This window comes from Trachypithecus francoisi, unplaced genomic scaffold (genome assembly GCF_009764315.1).
Source record: "Trachypithecus francoisi isolate TF-2019V2 unplaced genomic scaffold, Tfra_2.0 Lachesis_group7, whole genome shotgun sequence".
NCBI classification, from domain to species: Eukaryota; Metazoa; Chordata; class Mammalia; order Primates; family Cercopithecidae; genus Trachypithecus; species Trachypithecus francoisi.
Window position 1 is genome coordinate 65,650,631 of NW_022681472.1, and position 18,867 is coordinate 65,669,497.

General features: G+C 36.3%; 1 protein-coding gene across 1 annotated transcript in view; it reads left to right on the forward strand.

Annotated features, from left to right (window-relative positions):
* Positions 1 to 18,867, forward strand: part of PKHD1L1 (PKHD1 like 1) — a 162,034-nt gene that overhangs the window by 90,749 nt on the left and 52,418 nt on the right. Inside the window, exons 46-51 of the mRNA XM_033203683.1 lie at positions 512 to 641; positions 4,212 to 4,453; positions 6,716 to 6,852; positions 9,189 to 10,218; positions 11,526 to 11,717; positions 17,917 to 18,068. Coding sequence (XP_033059574.1) covers positions 512 to 641; positions 4,212 to 4,453; positions 6,716 to 6,852; positions 9,189 to 10,218; positions 11,526 to 11,717; positions 17,917 to 18,068 — 1,883 coding nt within the window. The remainder of the gene's footprint in view (positions 1 to 511; positions 642 to 4,211; positions 4,454 to 6,715; positions 6,853 to 9,188; positions 10,219 to 11,525; positions 11,718 to 17,916; positions 18,069 to 18,867) is intronic.

An 18,867-nucleotide genomic window follows, 5' to 3' on the forward strand; every position in this document is an offset into this window, starting at 1 on the left:
TGGAGTCTTCTACATTGCAATAATCTATCCCTTTTATGAATTTAGAATACCATAAACATGATACCTTATCATCATAAAAGTCCTACATGGGGCTCACTATGTATACTATGTTATTTCTTAGAAAAGTCTACATTTGACTCTAGATTATTAGTTTAACAAATTCCTATCAATAATGACAAAGACAATAGACTTCTGCTTTTTGTCAATATTATCACACCCATTTACATTGTGTCCCTGTAAAAAAAAAAAAGATGGTTATAAATAGGGTATATCATTGCAGAAGAATATTTTTGAAAAGTTTTATAGTCATATGCATGTTATTACAAACACAATTGTTACTTTTATAAATTAAGCATTCTATATATTTCTTCTTGGAGAAATGTATGAAATGCTAAGGCAAAATGAAGCTTTCCAACATTGATTCAATTTAGGAAAAGATTAAAATGCATAAAGTTCTTAATAACCAATCAAATACATGTAAAGAAATACTCAGTGTGTACGTTGGTTCTAGGTGTGCCTGTTCCTGTGATCTGGACTCACTTGGCTCGTACTGCAAAGGCAGGGGAAAGAATTTTAATTTTACAAGAAGCGGTAACATGGAAGCCAGGAAATAACATTGTAATTGCAAGCACAGGACACAGGTATGATGTCTTCTGGGCTTAATGATATGTATTTAGAAAAGAAATTTTTGCCTTTATAATTTGTCCTTTATAAAGAGGGACAATTCAGATGGTGCATGACTATTTGGTTTAAACTTGAAAACTCTAATAAAGAAACATGAACAGCCAAATACAGATTTGCCAAGTGTTAACATTAGGTTGATCACATTTGTATTGCATTATAATTGATAGATTTACAATAAGAAAGAATATAAATTTGAACTTATGAAATAACTATGTCCTAGTAAAATGTATGTTTTACATGGTTTGGCTCCCATGTAAGAATCTATTTGGAGAAAAGAAGCATTTGACTACTAAAAGTCATTTGGAAATATCTTAGAGTTTTAAATAAATACCTTAATAAATGCAAAAATGTAAATGAGCTTCTTAGTGTGAGTCACTAAAGAACATGTTTGAAAGCAGCCAGTGAACTCTCTTATCTTACAGCCTTAGCAGTGGCTCCCATGGAGCAAAATTGTTAGTAATGACTAAATAAAAGACAAGAAATCATTATACAAAAAGTGATGATTCACATAACCTTTTAGGTGCCTGTTATTTTAGAACTGAAACTATGACCCTTAATTTCTGTTTAATTACATATTTTAGCAAATAAAACATAAAAGAAAGAAAATTAACATAATACCACCAAGTATCATGGGGGTAGGGGCAAGAGAAGCATTATTTTTGCTTTATTGTTCAAATTATAGATAATAGTAAAATTGAATATGGTTGTGATTATTAGGAAACAAACAGTGATTTATGATAAGAAACAGCTAAATTTTATTAAGGCCATGATTCAACTTAAAATTCAAGATGGCATTTTGAGTTTGCCGTATTCCATATTAAAAATAGACTTGCAGTCATTAGGAAGAATTAAATATATACTTAGCTTTAGTGCTCATTTTGTTCTGCCCTTGAAAGAAATTTTAATTATATAAAGGCAAAATAAAAAAGCAGGAAAATGACAGGGTTTACTAACAGAATAGAAAATCTGCATTTATGGTTTTTTGTATGAAATGAAAGGGTAGGTTTAGGGTTTAGAATGGGGCTATTTAATTTTCAGAAACAAGAATTAAGGAGTTTCCCACCAAATCTAATCGTTCACTGTGTCATTGATAAATCCTATTTGACAGTTTGCAAAGACAGTGGTTAAGAAAATGCCCTCAAAAGTCAGTGGTTAAGAAAATGCCTTCAAAAGTCAGTTTGTCTGTGTCTAGCTCCCAGAGATACCACTTACTAGTTCTATAGTTATATTATTTTACCTTTCTGTGCTTCAGTAAAATTGGAATGTTATTAGTAAGGATTACATTAGTTAATGACGTGTAAAGCAGTAAAAGCAGAACTTGGCTCAAACTAAGTGCTTGTTACACTTAGTGTTGTTATATTACAACAAAGGAAGGAAAGATGTGTTTAGGTACATACAATATATGAACATGCTTTTCAGAACTTCTTTTCTATTTTTTTTTTTTTTTTTTTTTTTTGAGGCGGAGTCTTGCTCTGTCGCCCGGGCTGGAGTGCAGTGGCCGGATATCAGCTCACTGCAAGCTCCGCCTCCCGGGTTTACGCCATTCTCCTGCCTCAGCCTCCCGAGTAGCTGGGACTATAGGCGCCACCACCTCGCCCGGCTAGTTTTTTGTATTTTTAGTAGAGACGGGGTTTCACCGTGTTAGCCAGGATGGTCTCGATCTCCTGACCTCGTGATCCGCCCGTCTCGGCCTCCCAAAGTGCTGGGATTACAGGCTTGAGCCACCGCGCCCGGCCCTCAGAACTTCTTTTCTAAAGAAATCATTGTATCATCCGAATCCAGGAAAATTCAAGAGAGGCTAATCTAAAGCCTTTTTGCATACTACCTGTGAGATCTTGTACCACTGGTTCACCCTTATCTCTAAGCATCCTTAATCTCCACCTCTCCCTGCCCCTCCCCCACAATTCCTTCCCTGCATCTTTTGGAATGATTCTTGTCCCCTTCCACCCATTATCTTGATAAACAGCTTTGTTCTCCTGTCTCCTGTAGCATCTTTCTTTTTTTTAATCCTTTGTTTTAGAGTTGTAAACTGCTTACATATTATATGCTCATTTATTCTATTTTATCCTTACTATCCTTTGTTTTCTTTCTTTAAACCCCTGCATTCTAGTTTTCTTCTTCACAAATCTTTTTCAGTGACCTTGTAATTATCATCATTCATTATTTCCTTTGCATCACCAAGTTCTTTTGGTCTCCCGTTGGCATGTCCCTCATCAGTTTTCTCTGCTCTCAGTTTGATTTAGGTTCTCAGCCTCTCACACCTGGAATATTACATCACCTTCCTATTTGGGCTCCATTTCACTTTGTTACCCCCACAAATTCATTCTGCATTAATTTGTTCAATCAATCAAAACCTGTTATTGAGTTGTGACAGGTGCTGTACTAAGTGCTCAGCATATAAAATGATTTCAATGGATCTCATGCCTAGAAGAGCAGGCAAGTCAGCGGAAGGGACAGAGAGACATCTCATAGGACTGCAGCATGGTTGTTCTGAGCATTAACAGAGCGTTATGCAGAGTGTTTTGAGAATGCAGAAGTAGGGTTGGGAAAGTTGAGAGAGCTGCTTTGAATCTGTTTCACATGTGGCACTGTCATTTGAACTGCCATTTAAAGGAGGGAAAGGATTTGCCAAGCGAGAGAAGGGTCAAAAGAAAATGTTGGGAAAACACAGAGGTGACTCCCTTAGGCTTACCTTTGTTAACAGCAGCAATCACACATTAGTAGATAATATATTATACAATCAAGCACTGACATACTTATCTCCTTAAAATCAGGGAAACTTTCTACTTGACATCCCCAGTGCATAGTTCCATGCCTAAAATGCAGGTTAGACCCTCAATAAATGGTTGTTGGATGACTAAATGCATGAATGTGTACATTATAGAATTGACACATTCTTTCTGCTGTGACTGGAATTTGGGGTATATTTGGAGGAATGGTAAAAACGAGACCTCCTAAACTTCAACACAATCATTTCTTTTCCCTGTTCAGGAACCTTCACTGACTCCCCTTTGTAAAGGTTCTTAACTTGTATGACTGATAGTTGGACCAGATCACCTTTGTTATGTTGGGGAAATCCTGTGTATCATGGGATGCTTAGAAACACCCCTGCCTCTGCCTACTAGATGTCAGTAGCAGCCCCCAATTGTAATAACTAAAAATGTCTTCAGGCATTGCTAAATGTCCCTTGGGAGGAATAAAATCATCCTCAATTGAGAACCACTGAGTATGATCCTCCAAATTATAAATGAATAGTTTTCCAAATACTTTTAAAAAGCTAATCCAGTTCTAGGAACGAATGTAGAACTTGAAAAATATTTAACTGAATTGAAAATATTTGTAAAACTTAGTTAATAAAGCAAGAATAAAATATTTTGTTCTAATTTCTGTTCAGAATATTATATGACATAAGAATAGTTTCCTATTTTTTCAAAGAAGCATTTAAAATGAATAAAGCAAATATACCAAAACAATATGTTATGTCAATTAATATTAATTTTGAAAATGTTTTGTTAAAATTTTTACAGACACAGTCAAGGAGAGAATGAAAAAAGGACCATTGCGTCTGTATCTGCTGATGGCATAAACATAACACTAAGTAATCCACTAAATTACACACACTTAGGAATTATGGTCACACTCCCTGATGGAACTCTGTTTGAAGCAAGAGCAGAAGTTGGAATTCTTACAAGAAATATTTTAATAAGAGGATCTGATAATGTTGAGTGGAATAACAAAATTCCAGCATGTCCTGATGGATTTGACACAGGTAATTTTAGCAGCTCTCGTGGTTGGTATAATCATGCCACATATTTTTAAAATTTAATTGGTATATGTTGAAATACATTATTTCAATGTATTTCATTGTAAATATCATTAAATATATTTTAATGGTATTAATCTTATTATAAGATACCTTTAAATATCTTGTAAATATAATTGAATGTGGAAATTTGGAAATGCTGATAGTATTTGTAACATGAAGATATTTGAATATATTGAAGAAAAGTGGTTAATGCTGACACTATAATGGGAGAAATAAGTGCACTTGGTTTCTATTGATAAATTCTCTTCCTATACTTATGATTCATTATTATGTTTAGATTAGACCTTGATGATTAGTTTTACATATTGCCAGCAAGAAACTGCATTATTTAGATTTACTCAGAAAATATGGAGAACTATATTTGATAGTGATACAAAGATTCCGTTTAGCAAATCTTTGATTCATTAGGACTTTTTCAAATTTCCAGAATTTGCAGTTTATCAGAACAGTGTGAGAGTAGATTTACTGTAGAAAGATACTTTAATTCCTAGACTGATGATGGATAGACAGACAAATGGATAGATGGAATGATGGGGGGGGGTGGAAATATGTAGATATATAGATCTGAGCCAGTGGGGGTAGGCTAAGTCAGAGTTTTTCAAAGTCAGCACTGTTGGTATTTTGGCCCAGATAATTCTTTGCTGTGGGGCACCGTCCTGTGCATCACAGAATGTTTAACAGCACACTTGGCATCTACCAACTAAATTCTAGTAGCCTCCTCTAACAACTGTGACACCCAAAAGCATTTGCAGACTTTGCAAAAATGTTCCCTGGGGGCAAAATTGGCCTCAGTTAAGAACCACTGGACTAGGTTATGCTCTATTTATCAACAAGCCCAAAATGTCAGTGATTTAAAATATAAAAGTCTATTTCTCGGCTGGGCGCGGTGGCTCACGCCTGTAATCCCAGCACTTTGGGAGGCCGAGGTGGGCGGATCATGAGGTCAGGAGATCGTGACCATCCTGACTAACACGGTGAAACCCCGTCTCTACTAAAAAATACAAAAAATTAGCCGAGTGTGGCAGCGGGCGCCTGTAGTCCCAGCTACTCGGGGAGGCTGAGGCAGGAGAATGGCGTGAACCTGGGAGGCGGAGCTTGCGGTGAGCCGAGATCGCACCACTGCACTCCAGCCTGGGCGACAGAGAGAGACTCCATCTCAAAAAGAAGAAGAAAAAAAAAGTATATTTCTCATTCATACTACATGTGTCCCATATGGGTCAACAGGTGGGCTCTTCTCATTATAATTACCTTGGGATCCAGGCTTATGAAGGATCTATCTCAGCATGGGCTTCTGCGATCTCTGAGGCAGGAGACGAGATTGCTGAAGAGTAAAGCACTAGCAACTAATTGCTTTGGTCTCAAAGTGATAGGTGTTTCTTATACTCAAGGGTCATTGGTCAGAACTGATTCCATGGCTATGTCTAACTTGAAGAGAGTGAGTTAGTGCAAACCCCATATACCCAGAAATAGAAGGGAAATGGATATTGGTGAATTTTAATGATGTTTATCACAGCTCTCATATCTATAGCAGGAAGCATAATGCATCTTACAAGTTCTCTTTTAAAAATTTTAAGTAATCATTGATATCATTACAATACTATAAGTAGTTGAATAATAACTGATGCAGCTTAAATAATAGCCTTTTCTTCAAAAGGAAGTATAAGACAAAGCTCATGGGATTTGATGTCAAGTGAGCCACATTCTCATTCCAGTTCATCTACATCAAGTCTCACAATGTACATGAACCCCAGTTTCATCCTGTTTAAATTAAGAACACTTTCTGTTCTATTTACTATGGTTGTAAACAGTAAGTGACATAATGCATATTCTCATGTTCTACAAATGTAAAATTGCATTGATTATGTTAATCCTCAAATCTTGGGGAAGGCTTCAGAAATAATAAAACTGAATCCCATTATCAATATTCCCTTGATCATTCAAATATTTGTTTAGTATCTTCTCTGAAAAATACTGTGTAAGTACTTTAGGGAATACAAAGTTGAACAAGACAAGGTACTTACCTATCTTGCTATTTGAAAGAGGAAATGATGTGAATACGAATAACTATATTCTAGGATGAGGTTGAGATTATAAGTGAATCAAATGATACAATTACTTATGAGAAATTCAAATTGAGGATTCAAATCCTCAATATAGGAGGATTCTGACATGTTTTTTAATGATGCTTTAAAAACTATTTTAAAGGAGAATTTGCTACACAGACCTGTCTCCAAGGAAAGTTTGGAGAAGAAATAGGAAGTGACCAATTTGGAGGCTGTATTATGTTTCATGCTCCTGTACCTGGTGCTAACATGGTAACTGGGAGAATAGAATATGTAGAGGTGAGAGGCATTATTACTAAATCACAGTGGTTTTCTCAAGGTTATCCATACGAGAAATATGTATTGAGCTCCTGCTGTTTGTCAATGCTACTTAGAATCTGATTGATAGGGGAGACAGATACATAAGTAAACAATTTTAATATACCCATTTGATCATACCAAAATTTTGTTTCTCAAATTTTCTCACACCCCAAATCAAATTCATCAGCAATTCTGTCTTCTCTACCCACAAAATGCTGTATCCAGAATCCAGTCTCTTTCCATACCTCCACCTGACTCTGAGCCTGAGCCACTATCTCCTCCCACCTGGACTGCTGTGATTTTCTCCTACCTGGTCTTCCTGCTCCCACCTTGCTCTAATGGAGTCTCCACACTTCAGTCAAAGTAAAATTTTAAAACCATAAATCATATCTTGTTACACCCCTCTTCAAAATCCTTCAGTGGCTTCATAGTATACGTAAATCAACAGGTCTAAGTCCATCCCATAGGAACCATGTGATCTGACCCAGAGATGCCCTCTGATTTATCTTCTAAGACCCTATGCCTTGCTTGTGCCATGCTAGTAATAGAGGACTCCTTATGTGATCATGTCAAGCACATTCCTATCTCAGGTCCTTCATCCTTGCTTTTCATTATTTATTTATCTATTTATTTATTTTTGAGACGGAGTCTCACTCTGTTGCCAGGCTGGAGTGCAGTGGCATGATCTTGGCTCACTGCAACCTCCACCTCCCGGGTTCAAGGGATTCTCCTGCCTCAGCCTCCCAAGTAGCTGGGACTACAGGTGTGTACCACCACACCCAGCTAATTTTTGTAGTTTTAGTAGAGACAGGGTTTCACCATGTTGGCCAGAATGGTCTTGATCTCCTGACCTTGTGATCTGCCTGCCTCAGCCTCCCAAAGTGCTGGAATTACAGGCGTGAGCCACCATGCCCAGCCTGTACTTGCTTTTCATTCTGCTTGGAATCCTCCTCCACCAAATACTTGCATGGCTTTATACCCCTATTTCAGTCAGATCTTTTGACGAGTGTAATCACTCCAGAGAGGACTTTCCTCACCACTTTTACTTAAAATTGCCACCCAAATTCCTATTTACTTTATTTATACATAACTCCTAACAGGATATCTATTTTTATTTATTTTCAATCTCTTCCTCTAGAACATAAGCTCTATTATTTTACAGATGTTGTCTTTATGGTTCTCTGCTGATTCCCTGGAACAATGCATGGCATATAGTAGATTCTCAGTTGATTATAAATTAAACAAATACTTAAATATGCATATTATTGCTATGACATTAGAAACTCCTGTGTATCTTATTTATATCCAGGCTGTATAATCAGGGTTTGGCATAGTTCTTATCATGTATTCAGTAGAAGGAAGGAAGGGAGGGAGGAACGGATAATAAAATCCATAAATCCGTTAAACTGGGCACACCGCGACTGCATTGATGGTGACATAGTCAGCACCTCCATTTTGTAAACTTCCCTCCTCCTGAGATATGTTACATGTGACATCTGAGATATGGACTAAGTAAGATTGCTAGGTTGATCTGAATATCGAATATTAATAATGGTTAATTTTTACTTTTAGATGGACAACAAAAATAGTGGACCTAATGTTTTATTTCATTACCCCATGAGATTATATGACACACCTGTGCGTGCTCATATGCATGCACGCATGCACGTACACACACACACAGACACACTGGTGTCCTCTGTATTAAATTATTAAATCACAGACCATTTGAAAGAATGCACAGCCCGGTGATTAACAGCACCAGCTCTAGAGTTAGACCAACTGGGGTTTAAATGGAACTTCGTAACCATAAACAAGATACTCAGCCTTTCTAAACTTCCATTTATTAATCTGTAAAATGAAGTCAACGGTAAGTGCCTACTTTAGGGGATTATGGCAAAGACTAGGATCATGCATGCAAAGGAGCACAACATCTGGCACACATAAAACATTCAAGAAATGTTTCTTATTATTACATAAGAAGCAAAGTAAAGTAAAAGAGAAAAAGAAGTCTTTCAAGATGTTTTATTTTCTGAAACACAGAAGTTTACTAATATACCAAGGTAAAAAGCAGAAGAGTTAAAGATGGCTTTTTACGTTCTTTCATTCATTTTGTAGTAAGTGTGGTCTGTTATACATTGTATAAAACATGGTGGGTTGGGGGTTCAATGACATTTTCAAATAATAAAAATGAAAACTTTGGAAGAAATAAATGTATTAATAATAACATAAAATTTGAGATTTTTTTGAAACAAGAAAATACGAGCTCAACATCTGACCTATTACTAAATAACTGTGATTTCTGGGCTTAACAGGTATCCCATGCTGGCCAGGCTTTCCGGTTGGGGCGATATCCAATACATTGGCACCTGCTTGGAGATTTACAGTTTAAATCTTACGTAAGAGGCTGTGCAATTCACCAGGCCTATAACAGAGCTGTTACTATCCATAACACACACCATCTTCTGGTTGAGAGGAATATTATATATGATATTAAGGGAGGAGCATTTTTTATAGAAGACGGTATTGAACATGGCAATATCCTCCAGTATAACTTGGCAGTATTTGTACAGCAAAGTACCAGTCTACTGAATGATGATGTGACCCCGGCTGCATTTTGGGTCACCAACCCAAACAATACCATACGACACAATGCTGTTGCTGGCGGCACTCACTTTGGCTTTTGGTACCGGATGAACAACCACCCTGATGGGCCATCCTATGACAGAAACATTTGTCAAAAAAGAGTTCCCCTTGGCAAATTTTTTAACAATACCGTCCATTCTCAAGGTTGGTTTGGAATGTGGATCTTTGAGGAATATTTCCCCATGCAAACGGGATCTTGTACGTCTACAGTGCCTGTGCCTGCAATATTTAACTCACTTACTACTTGGAATTGTCAAAAAGGAGCTGAGTGGGTCAATGGAGGTGCCCTTCAGTTCCATAACTTTGTGATGGTGAATAACTATGAGGCTGGAATCGAGACTAAGAGGATCCTGGCTCCTTATGTTGGAGGGTGGGGAGAAACCAATGGAGCAGTGATTAAAAATGCCAAAATAGTTGGCCATCTTGATGAACTGGGAATGGGGTCTGCATTTTGCACAACAAAAGGCCTGGTTCTCCCATTTAGTGAAGGCTTGACTGTATCTTCTGTGCACTTTATGAACTTTGACCGTCCCAACTGTGTAGCTTTGGGAGTGACATCCATCTCTGGAGTTTGTAATGACAGATGTGGGGGTTGGAGTGCAAAGTTTGTTGACATCCAGTATTTTCACACACCAAACAAGGCTGGCTTTCGCTGGGAACATGAAATGGTATTGATTGATGTTGATGGCTCACTTACAGGTAATGTTACTTTTTAATTCGTGATAAAAATCCATTGGAAATACGTTAGCACAGAGTTAAATTGTTAAAGCAGACTTAGGTGCATTACAGATCTTACCTAATACCAAACTTTACTAATAATTTAAATGACAGAGGCAAGCACCAGGCACAGATGAGACATTCCTTAATGGAAGAGCACTGAGCTGTCAGAGGCAGCCTCCAAATATGTCCTTTTTCTCCTGCATTGGCACATTGATTTTAAATTAACAGAAAATTTGGGGCAATATGCATGGAAATATTGATCACAAAAGGAAACCATTTCACTTTTAGAATGCCTTCATTTTATACTCAGTTAAATTGCACAGAAAAGAAACTGCTTACATCACTACACTAATTCTCCAGCCAGTCATGCTCCAGAAACATATCAATTGCAGGCTTATTTACAAAAGCAATGTAGACAGACTGGATCTATCCTTGTGAAAATACTTTTAAGAGAAGAAACAAGTCACAAACCTGCTGTGAACCCTTTTCTTCCAATCTAAATCCTAAATTTTTAATTTATTCAAAGAATACCAAAAGAGAACAAAATTCCATATACATTGTAGGTTAAATTTTTTTCAGCATTTCAAGTTCAGAGTAGGTCACATTTTTAATATTTCATAAATATTCATGATTTCTAGAATGTAGCATTTTTACAAATTGTAAATGATAAAAATCTGTCTAAATAAGATAGCAAGGCTATGTGCCTCCTACTCTGTGAGTCAATCGACAGGTAAACCTATAGACAGTAATGATTTACTTTTGAAAGACTCTGAAGGATGAAAGAGGATTCATCTCAAAATTCAAATGCAAAACTTAAGTTTTCATCCACAGTCGTTAATTGTGACTTTAAAGAAGGAGAATGTTTGGATGCCTTTAGTATATAAAGCTTTGTGTAATGTTTATTGATTTACTTAATTCAGTTTAGGTTTTGAACATTTATTGGTAGTCTACCAGTTTCGAGTAAAGGCTTTATAGTCATAACACCTGGATTTAAATCCTCCGTGTCCTGGAATAGGCTACTCATCCCAATTCCCCTTTCCAACTTTAACTCTCATGGGTGCTTCACACCCTGTGTTTCAGCTAAATCCACAATAACATTCCTAACCAAAGAGGCACTGCAATGCTTCTGTATGAGATCCTCTTGCTCCATGCAAACAAACAAACAAAAAATTACCCAGACCTTTAGATTGTATTAGTGGTACTATGGGTCACAATTCTGTATATTGTAGACCTTTTTTATGTTTCTTAATGTGAAATAAAAAACATTTTGTTTGTTTGTTTCCCAGGGCACAAAGGACATACCGTCATTCCACACAGCTCATTGCTAGACCCTTCTCATTGTACTCAGGAAGCTGAGTGGAGCATTGGGTTCCCTGGATCAGTCTGTGATGCTTCAGTCAGCTTTCACCGTTTAGCGTTCAACCAGCCTTCTCCAGTATCTCTGCTTGAAAAGGATGTGGTTCTTTCAGACTCTTTCGGTAAGTGGAATATATTAGTTTAAACAACTAATTTAAATATATCTTCCCAAACTTTTGTCATCATCTTCTTGCATTGTTACTTGGTTGTTCAAACACTGCAGAAAGTACACTATTTATATTAGAGTCCAAGCAGGAAACAAATAATACTCTCAAAGTAGGTGTTTGAGAAGCATTTTATAAATGCAGAGGCTAGCACAGTATTCTGCTTATCAAGAAACCTCCAGACAATATTATGATAGAGAGAAGGAATGTTGGCATAGCCCTTGGAGCAAGTAAAAATGTAGCAGTGTTTCTGCCACTCAAGACAGATGTTTTTGATTGTCCTTGCTGATTGAGATGGGATGGGGGAGCATTTTCTAGGTTAATAGCTGCCTACCAGGTGCCAGGGATTGTGGATTTACTGATTTGTTCCAGTAAATGTACAGTACCTGTAACACCAGATATGCTTGACATCATTACCTGACTATGTTGCATTAATTTACTGTCATTGTTCATAATCCATCTGGCATTTGCACCAGCCAAACAAGCAAGCTAACTAAATAGGGATGTGGTGAAAATCCTGAATCTCACATTTCTTAATTCTTCAATCATGGCACTAATCTCTGCATTTCCCCACTACCCCCACCCCACCAGCAACTCGAGGATTTAAACTTGCTTCTATTTAATTAAGGGGGTGGCAAAGATGGTAGGAACCATCTTTGCCACCCCTAGAGTATAGAGTATCCACATAGTTCCTACTACTATATTTGACCCTGCTCCATTAGTTGGGGAACCAGTTTGGGAATTCTTCCAGTTACTAAGTGTGTCTAGTGTCACTCTACCTGACCTAACCCACCCTGACTGGCTCAGATCTATATCTCTATCTCTTTATCATTCCATCCATCATCTCTCTAGAAATTATTACTTAAAATATCTATTTATAATTAATCCACTCTCACAATATACACTGTTCTGAGGGACTGTAGATTCTGAAAAATGGAAAAAGCATTGATGAATCAAAGATTTGCTAAACAAAATCTTAATATCATCGTCAAATATGTTTTTTTACATTTTCTGGGTAAATCTAAATGATGCAATTTCTTGACAGCAATATGGAAAACTGTAATCATCAAGGTGTAAACACATAATACGGAATCATAAGTATAGAAAAAGAGTTTGATAACAGAATCCAAGTGCACTTATTTTTCTCTTATAGTGTCAATATTTACCATTTCCCATCAATATTGCAAATACTTTCATGTTACTTTAAAATGCTATCAATATTGTTGATTTTTCCCATTTAATGATATTTACAAAGTAGAGACTTGCCATTTAAAATTTTTAAACCATGTATCTCAATATAAACCAATTAAGATTTGAAAATGTTTAGCATAATTATATCAGCCACATGATAGCTGCTAAAATTACTTATGTCAAACCCATCAGGACATGCTGGAATTTCGTTATTACACTCCATGTTGTCAGCTTCTCTTATTAAGATATTTCTTAGAAGAATTTCAACTTCTGTCCTCATTTCAAATGAATCCAGTCTTTTAGATTTTATATATGATTCAGGAAGGTGGGTATTTCTGAATTTATGACATAATAGCTTTCTTGTCAATTCTCTCTGTGCCCTTTAAGAATTAAGATTTTTTATTTAGTTACTAAACTGTGAATACCTAGAGGGTAAGATCTACAAACTTATCTTTCTGACACCACAAGACTCATCATAGAACACTGTAAATACTAAGTACTCGGCAAGTGTTGCATTAAATGGAATTAGTTGCAATACTCAGACCAGATTGCAAATACTCAAACCAGATTTTATATATCTGTTTCCACTGTACATTGTGGAACTGGAGAAATAACCATAACATATACCCATGACCCTACTGGACTCACTGTGAGACTAAGTGAAGACTCATCCATCACTTGCCCTTGATAAGCCCCTACTCTGGCTGGTGGGCCATGTTAGCATGTTGGCATTGGTGACTTCGAGGATTATTAGCATCAGTTTAGAGCTAGGATCTAGTAATATGGAAGGTCTGGTTATTTTTCTTTCCTTAGTATAATTGGTCACAGATATCTTTCACTCAGTGGTGAGGCTTTTGGTCTGTGAATTGGCTTGGATCTAGAAAATAGGTCAGAAGCAGTGAATTTCTACCTAGGTAATTTGAGTTAGACCTCTGCCATCTATGACCTCTATTAGTTTTCTTCCTATATGCATACCAAATATCACCTTAATGTGCTACTCTCTATTTAATCTTTGGAATCTCAAGATCAATCAATCAATTATCACAGATTCCTGCAGGTCAGAACACTCTGATTAATCCTCTGCCCAGTGACTATGGTGCTAATTAAATCCACCTTTATATCTAATGGTTAAGCACTGACTCCTGCCACTTTTAGATTCTGTTATTCCTACTGGGATCAAAAAACACAATCCCATGGCAGCATCCCCTACCAGCACTTCTGGCATTGAGAGAACAGCTACAATAGAACTCTTCAAAGGGCTAGTAAGGGGAAAATGCTATTGCCATTGCTGGCCCTGAAAAGATGAAGGGAAGGAGCAGTTACATGGACCCAGAAACAGAGCTGTATGAAGAAGGCTGCCTGAAAGAAGCCGTGCCCCTTGGTTGAGAGATACAAGAGCCCACCAAGATCCCCCTACATTCCCTAAGGGTAAGAGTCAAGGCAATAAATACCTCTCTTTCACCTTTCTCCTTCCCTGTCTTCTCTTTGCTGTGTTTCCTACTGTCCAAACCCAACTAGAAGTCAGAAGGCAAAGGAGCAGGTTAGAAAAGGGTGAAAAGTGAATCTACAGGAGAAAACATAAGTGTGCAGCACCACTTCCATCATTCATTATGATGATATAAATTATTACATTTAATTTTAAAACTTTTTTCTAGTTTTTTTCACCCTGTGAATTAAAAGGATCATGTACCTGCTATCTGAGTAATAGCTATACCCACTGTCACAGTGCCTTAATAATATAAACCCAGAAACCATTGCTTTTCTTCTGATAAATAGATGTCCAGAATGGAATGATGTTACTTAAACGTTTAAAGTCTGTGGTACAATAAAATATTTTAAACAAAATATCTATGAATGTTTCTTCCAAATAAAAACTGAAATAAAAGGTAACCAAAACATCAAAAGCAAATGAAGTTATTTTATCTAATGAACTGATGTTTTAGTATTTCCCACTGCTGTATCATAGAATAGTTTCTTATTTAATCATCCTTTTACATACTTTATGGCATACCTGTGAGTAAACTGAACACTAGTATTTTATTAAAACATGATTTAAGATACACTTTTACCGAAACGCAGAGATGTGCAACCTTCCTAAGTAAATTATTTTAAATATACAACATAATAAAGTATATATTCCTTTATTAATTTTTAAGCACGAATATTCAAATCTCTAAGCTTTCAAATCTCTAAGCTTTCTTTTTATGGTCATTTTTAGTGGGGGTGAGGATTTTAGAAAGGAGCTTTTGTTTGCTTATTTGTTCCTATTCTGGTTTTTTGATTCCGGAAATCCGGTTATTTCTGAATGTATAAGATTATAGCTTCTTGTCAAGTTTCTCTGCACCCTTTGGTCTATTCCCTTCAAGAATCAAGATTTTTTATTTAGTTACTAAATGGTGACTACCTAGAAGTCAAGATCTACAAACTTATCTTTCTGACACCACAAGGCTCAACACAGAACATTGCAAATAGTAACTACTCAGCAAGTGTTGAATTAAATGGAATTAGTTGCAATACTCAGACCAGATTGCAGATTAGAGAAAACACTATGCCAGGCATTTTACTTCTGTATGTGAAAAAAAAAAAATCAACTGTATAGTAAAGTACACTTGGCTACTTTGGTCTCCATTAAAGTCAAATAAAATTATTTACTTCTAAAATTTAAAAACAGAAAAAGATAACTTGTCCTGATTGTATACGTATGCTAAGTGAAACAAAAGTTTAAAAGTATACTAGGTTAGTGGGAAGTAAGGGGTTGCTATAACTTTATATATGTCCTTATATATCTTTATCAAAGCATCTCATGCATTATGGTGTATCTTCATGTAAATATATGTATGAAGTTATACCAGATGGCAAATTAACTTGAGACGCTAACTCTTAATGAGCCTATTTTTAGAAAATATCAACTTCAAAGAGTTTATATTTCAGTCCAAGACACTTAAAACAGACATACTTGAAACGAGTGCAGCTTAAAAAATTAGGAAAAACACAACTTACAAAAATGGAAATTTGTTTCACTTAAAAACTGAATTATTAAGAAATGTCAGGTTAAAATGCAATACCAAGCATCAGAAAACTTCACTGGAGGCTGGGTGCGGTGGCTCATGCCTGTAATACTAGCACTTTGGGAGGCCAAGGTGGGCAGATTACTTGAGGTTAGGAGTTTGAAACTAGCCTGGCCAACATGGTGAAACCCTGTCTCTACTAAAAATACCAGAAAAATTAGCCAGGTGTGGTGGCGCATGCCTATAATCCCAGCTACTCGGGAGACTGAGGCAGGAGAATTGCTTGAATCCAGGAGGTGGAGGTTGCAGTGAGCCGAGATCATACCACTGGACTCTAGCCTGGGTGACAGATCAAGACTCCATCTCAAGAAAAAAAAAAAGAAAGAAAGAAAAAAGAAAGAAAACATCAGTGGAATTTAGTTCTGCAAATCCAAGAGCAAATTCTAGAGTTTTTGGATGATTTTAATCAGCTCTTCTATGTTAACCATTCACAACAGGCTTTCTCAAAACTCAATAGCTTAAGCCTACAATCATTTATTCTTAGGTGTCCAGAGGCTAGGTTGATTGATCTAAGCTGGGCTCTGCTGGGAGGCTCTGCTTCAGTATGAGACTTTGCTTCTCGCCAAGAGCTGAGCTCAGGTAACTCCACATGTACTCGTTCCAGGTGTCAGGCAAAGGGAGAGCAGTTTACCTGGGGGAGGCTTTTCTCTTTGTGAAGATAGAGGCTCAAGAAGTCAAGTCTCACTGAGCAAGCACTTTTCAAGCATTTGCTAGTGTCAGTTCCACTAATGTCCCATTGGCCAAGATCAACAAAGCAGAGAAGTCTACTTTGCCCTCAAGGAGAAGAGAGGAGTGGATATTTACTGAACAATAATCCAATAATTATGACTAATCCAACTATAGTCATAGTTCTTTTCATACTTTTCAGGATTTTTTGTTAGTGAAAGTCTTTGGTGCCTCTGCTCATGAATCTTCTAATACTAACTCATAAAGCATAGAAATTCATGAATTTGTTATCTCACAACATTGGAATTTTGTTTGGCTTTACTTTGAAAAGTAAATGAATGACAGATTATTTTATAATCTTGCTTCTAGCTTCTTCCTCCTAAATTTTTAAAATAAGATGTTGTTAATTTAATATACAATCCAACCTGAGATGAAAAGTAAAGGAAGGGGGAGAAAAATAGGGGCAATTAATGAAAGAACTTTCCTTTATATTGTAAGAGAACTTTTCAAATCTTCTATTAAAGTTATCAGGCACTCTCTTGTGACTAAAGCATTACTAAATTATACAGTTTTTCCCATAACAGGTAGTTCAGGTTCAAAGTTCTCATTCCTAAAATGTATATATCTTCATCAATGTTAAGTTATAAGTCTAGTTGTAGCCTTGTTCTTTAAGAACTCTAAATCAAAACTCCATTAAACTCAAACAAAACTATTTACTACTAAAAATTAATATGTGTTGTACAGATTTTAATGAGCTCAACAGATATAGGAAACTAATAAAGAATCAGAGCTTATGTTTTTATATATTCTACATCAAGGATTCTGAATAAGTTCTTAAGGAATAAAAATGAAATTATATTTAGATCAATGGTCTTTAAATAATTATATTAATATATTTAGGCACTTTCGTTTTAGCAGTTGTAATTTCACAATGTTTCAAGTGTATCTTTCCCTAAGGAATAGAGGCTCCATCTCAATTCAAAATTCTAAGTTTGAAAGCATTTTACTTTCCAGTTGAATGTAATATTAATCATTTCAGTTCTTCAGTTAAATGAAGACATTTAGAACATAAGTAATGAAATGCCATATTAATCTTTTTAAAGACTTTCATAGACTAAACCAATATTTGCTAAACCAACTAAACTAAACCAACATTTGCACTTGTTTATAAAAGGAGGAGTTTATTAGAGGTAGAGATTACTATTATTTGCTTGTTCTATGTTCTCCTATAGGCACAAGCATTATTCCATTTCAGAAGAAACGATTGACTCATATGTCTGGATGGATGGCTCTGATTCCAAATGCAAAACACATTAACTGGTATTTTAAAGGTGTGGCTCACATAACCAACATTTCATATACATCAACATTCTATGGATTTAAGGTAAAAATATTTATCTTCTAATGATTATAATTGCATATTACCCAAACACAGCCTACATCCTCATAATTACTCACACACATTGTCAGGCCAGAGGGACCTTTTATCACAAATTGACCTGTTGAAATCCTGCACATTCTTCACGAACCATTCTGAATCTAAGAAGTAAGCCAAAAAAAAAAAAATTCATTTGAGAATCAGAAGTAGGCAATCTTTCTGCCACATTGCTGTAGTACTAAGCTTATTCCCCTGTCATTATTAGCATGATAATAACCTACCTTTACTGAGTGTTTATGATATCTCAGGGATCAGCAGTTAAGAACTTTATTTTTTATATCATGAAATAGATCAACCATACCTGAGGTCAAGAGTTCGAGACCAGCCTGACCAACATGGTGAAACCTTGTCTCTATTAAAAATACAAAAAAAAAAAAAAAATAGCCAGGTGTGGTGGTGGGCACCTGTAGTCCCAGCTACTTGGGGAGACTGGGGCAGGAGAACTGCTTGAACCCAGGAGGCAGAGGTTTCAGTAAACCAAGATCACCCCACTGTACTCCAGCCTGGGCAATAGAGGGAGACTCCATCTCAAAAAAAAAAAAAAAAAAAGCCACTACCTAACTCTATCTAAATCTAACATTCTGTGAATATTTACTTTCTAATTTGTATATTAAAAAATGGTAGATAGAGTGGAAGCCCTCTGTATTATTTACTCTCATCTCATTTCCCGTTCTCCACCTCTAATGGTAGCCAGTATCCTGAATTGGATGTTTTCCATCTTATACATGTTCTTCCACTTATACTA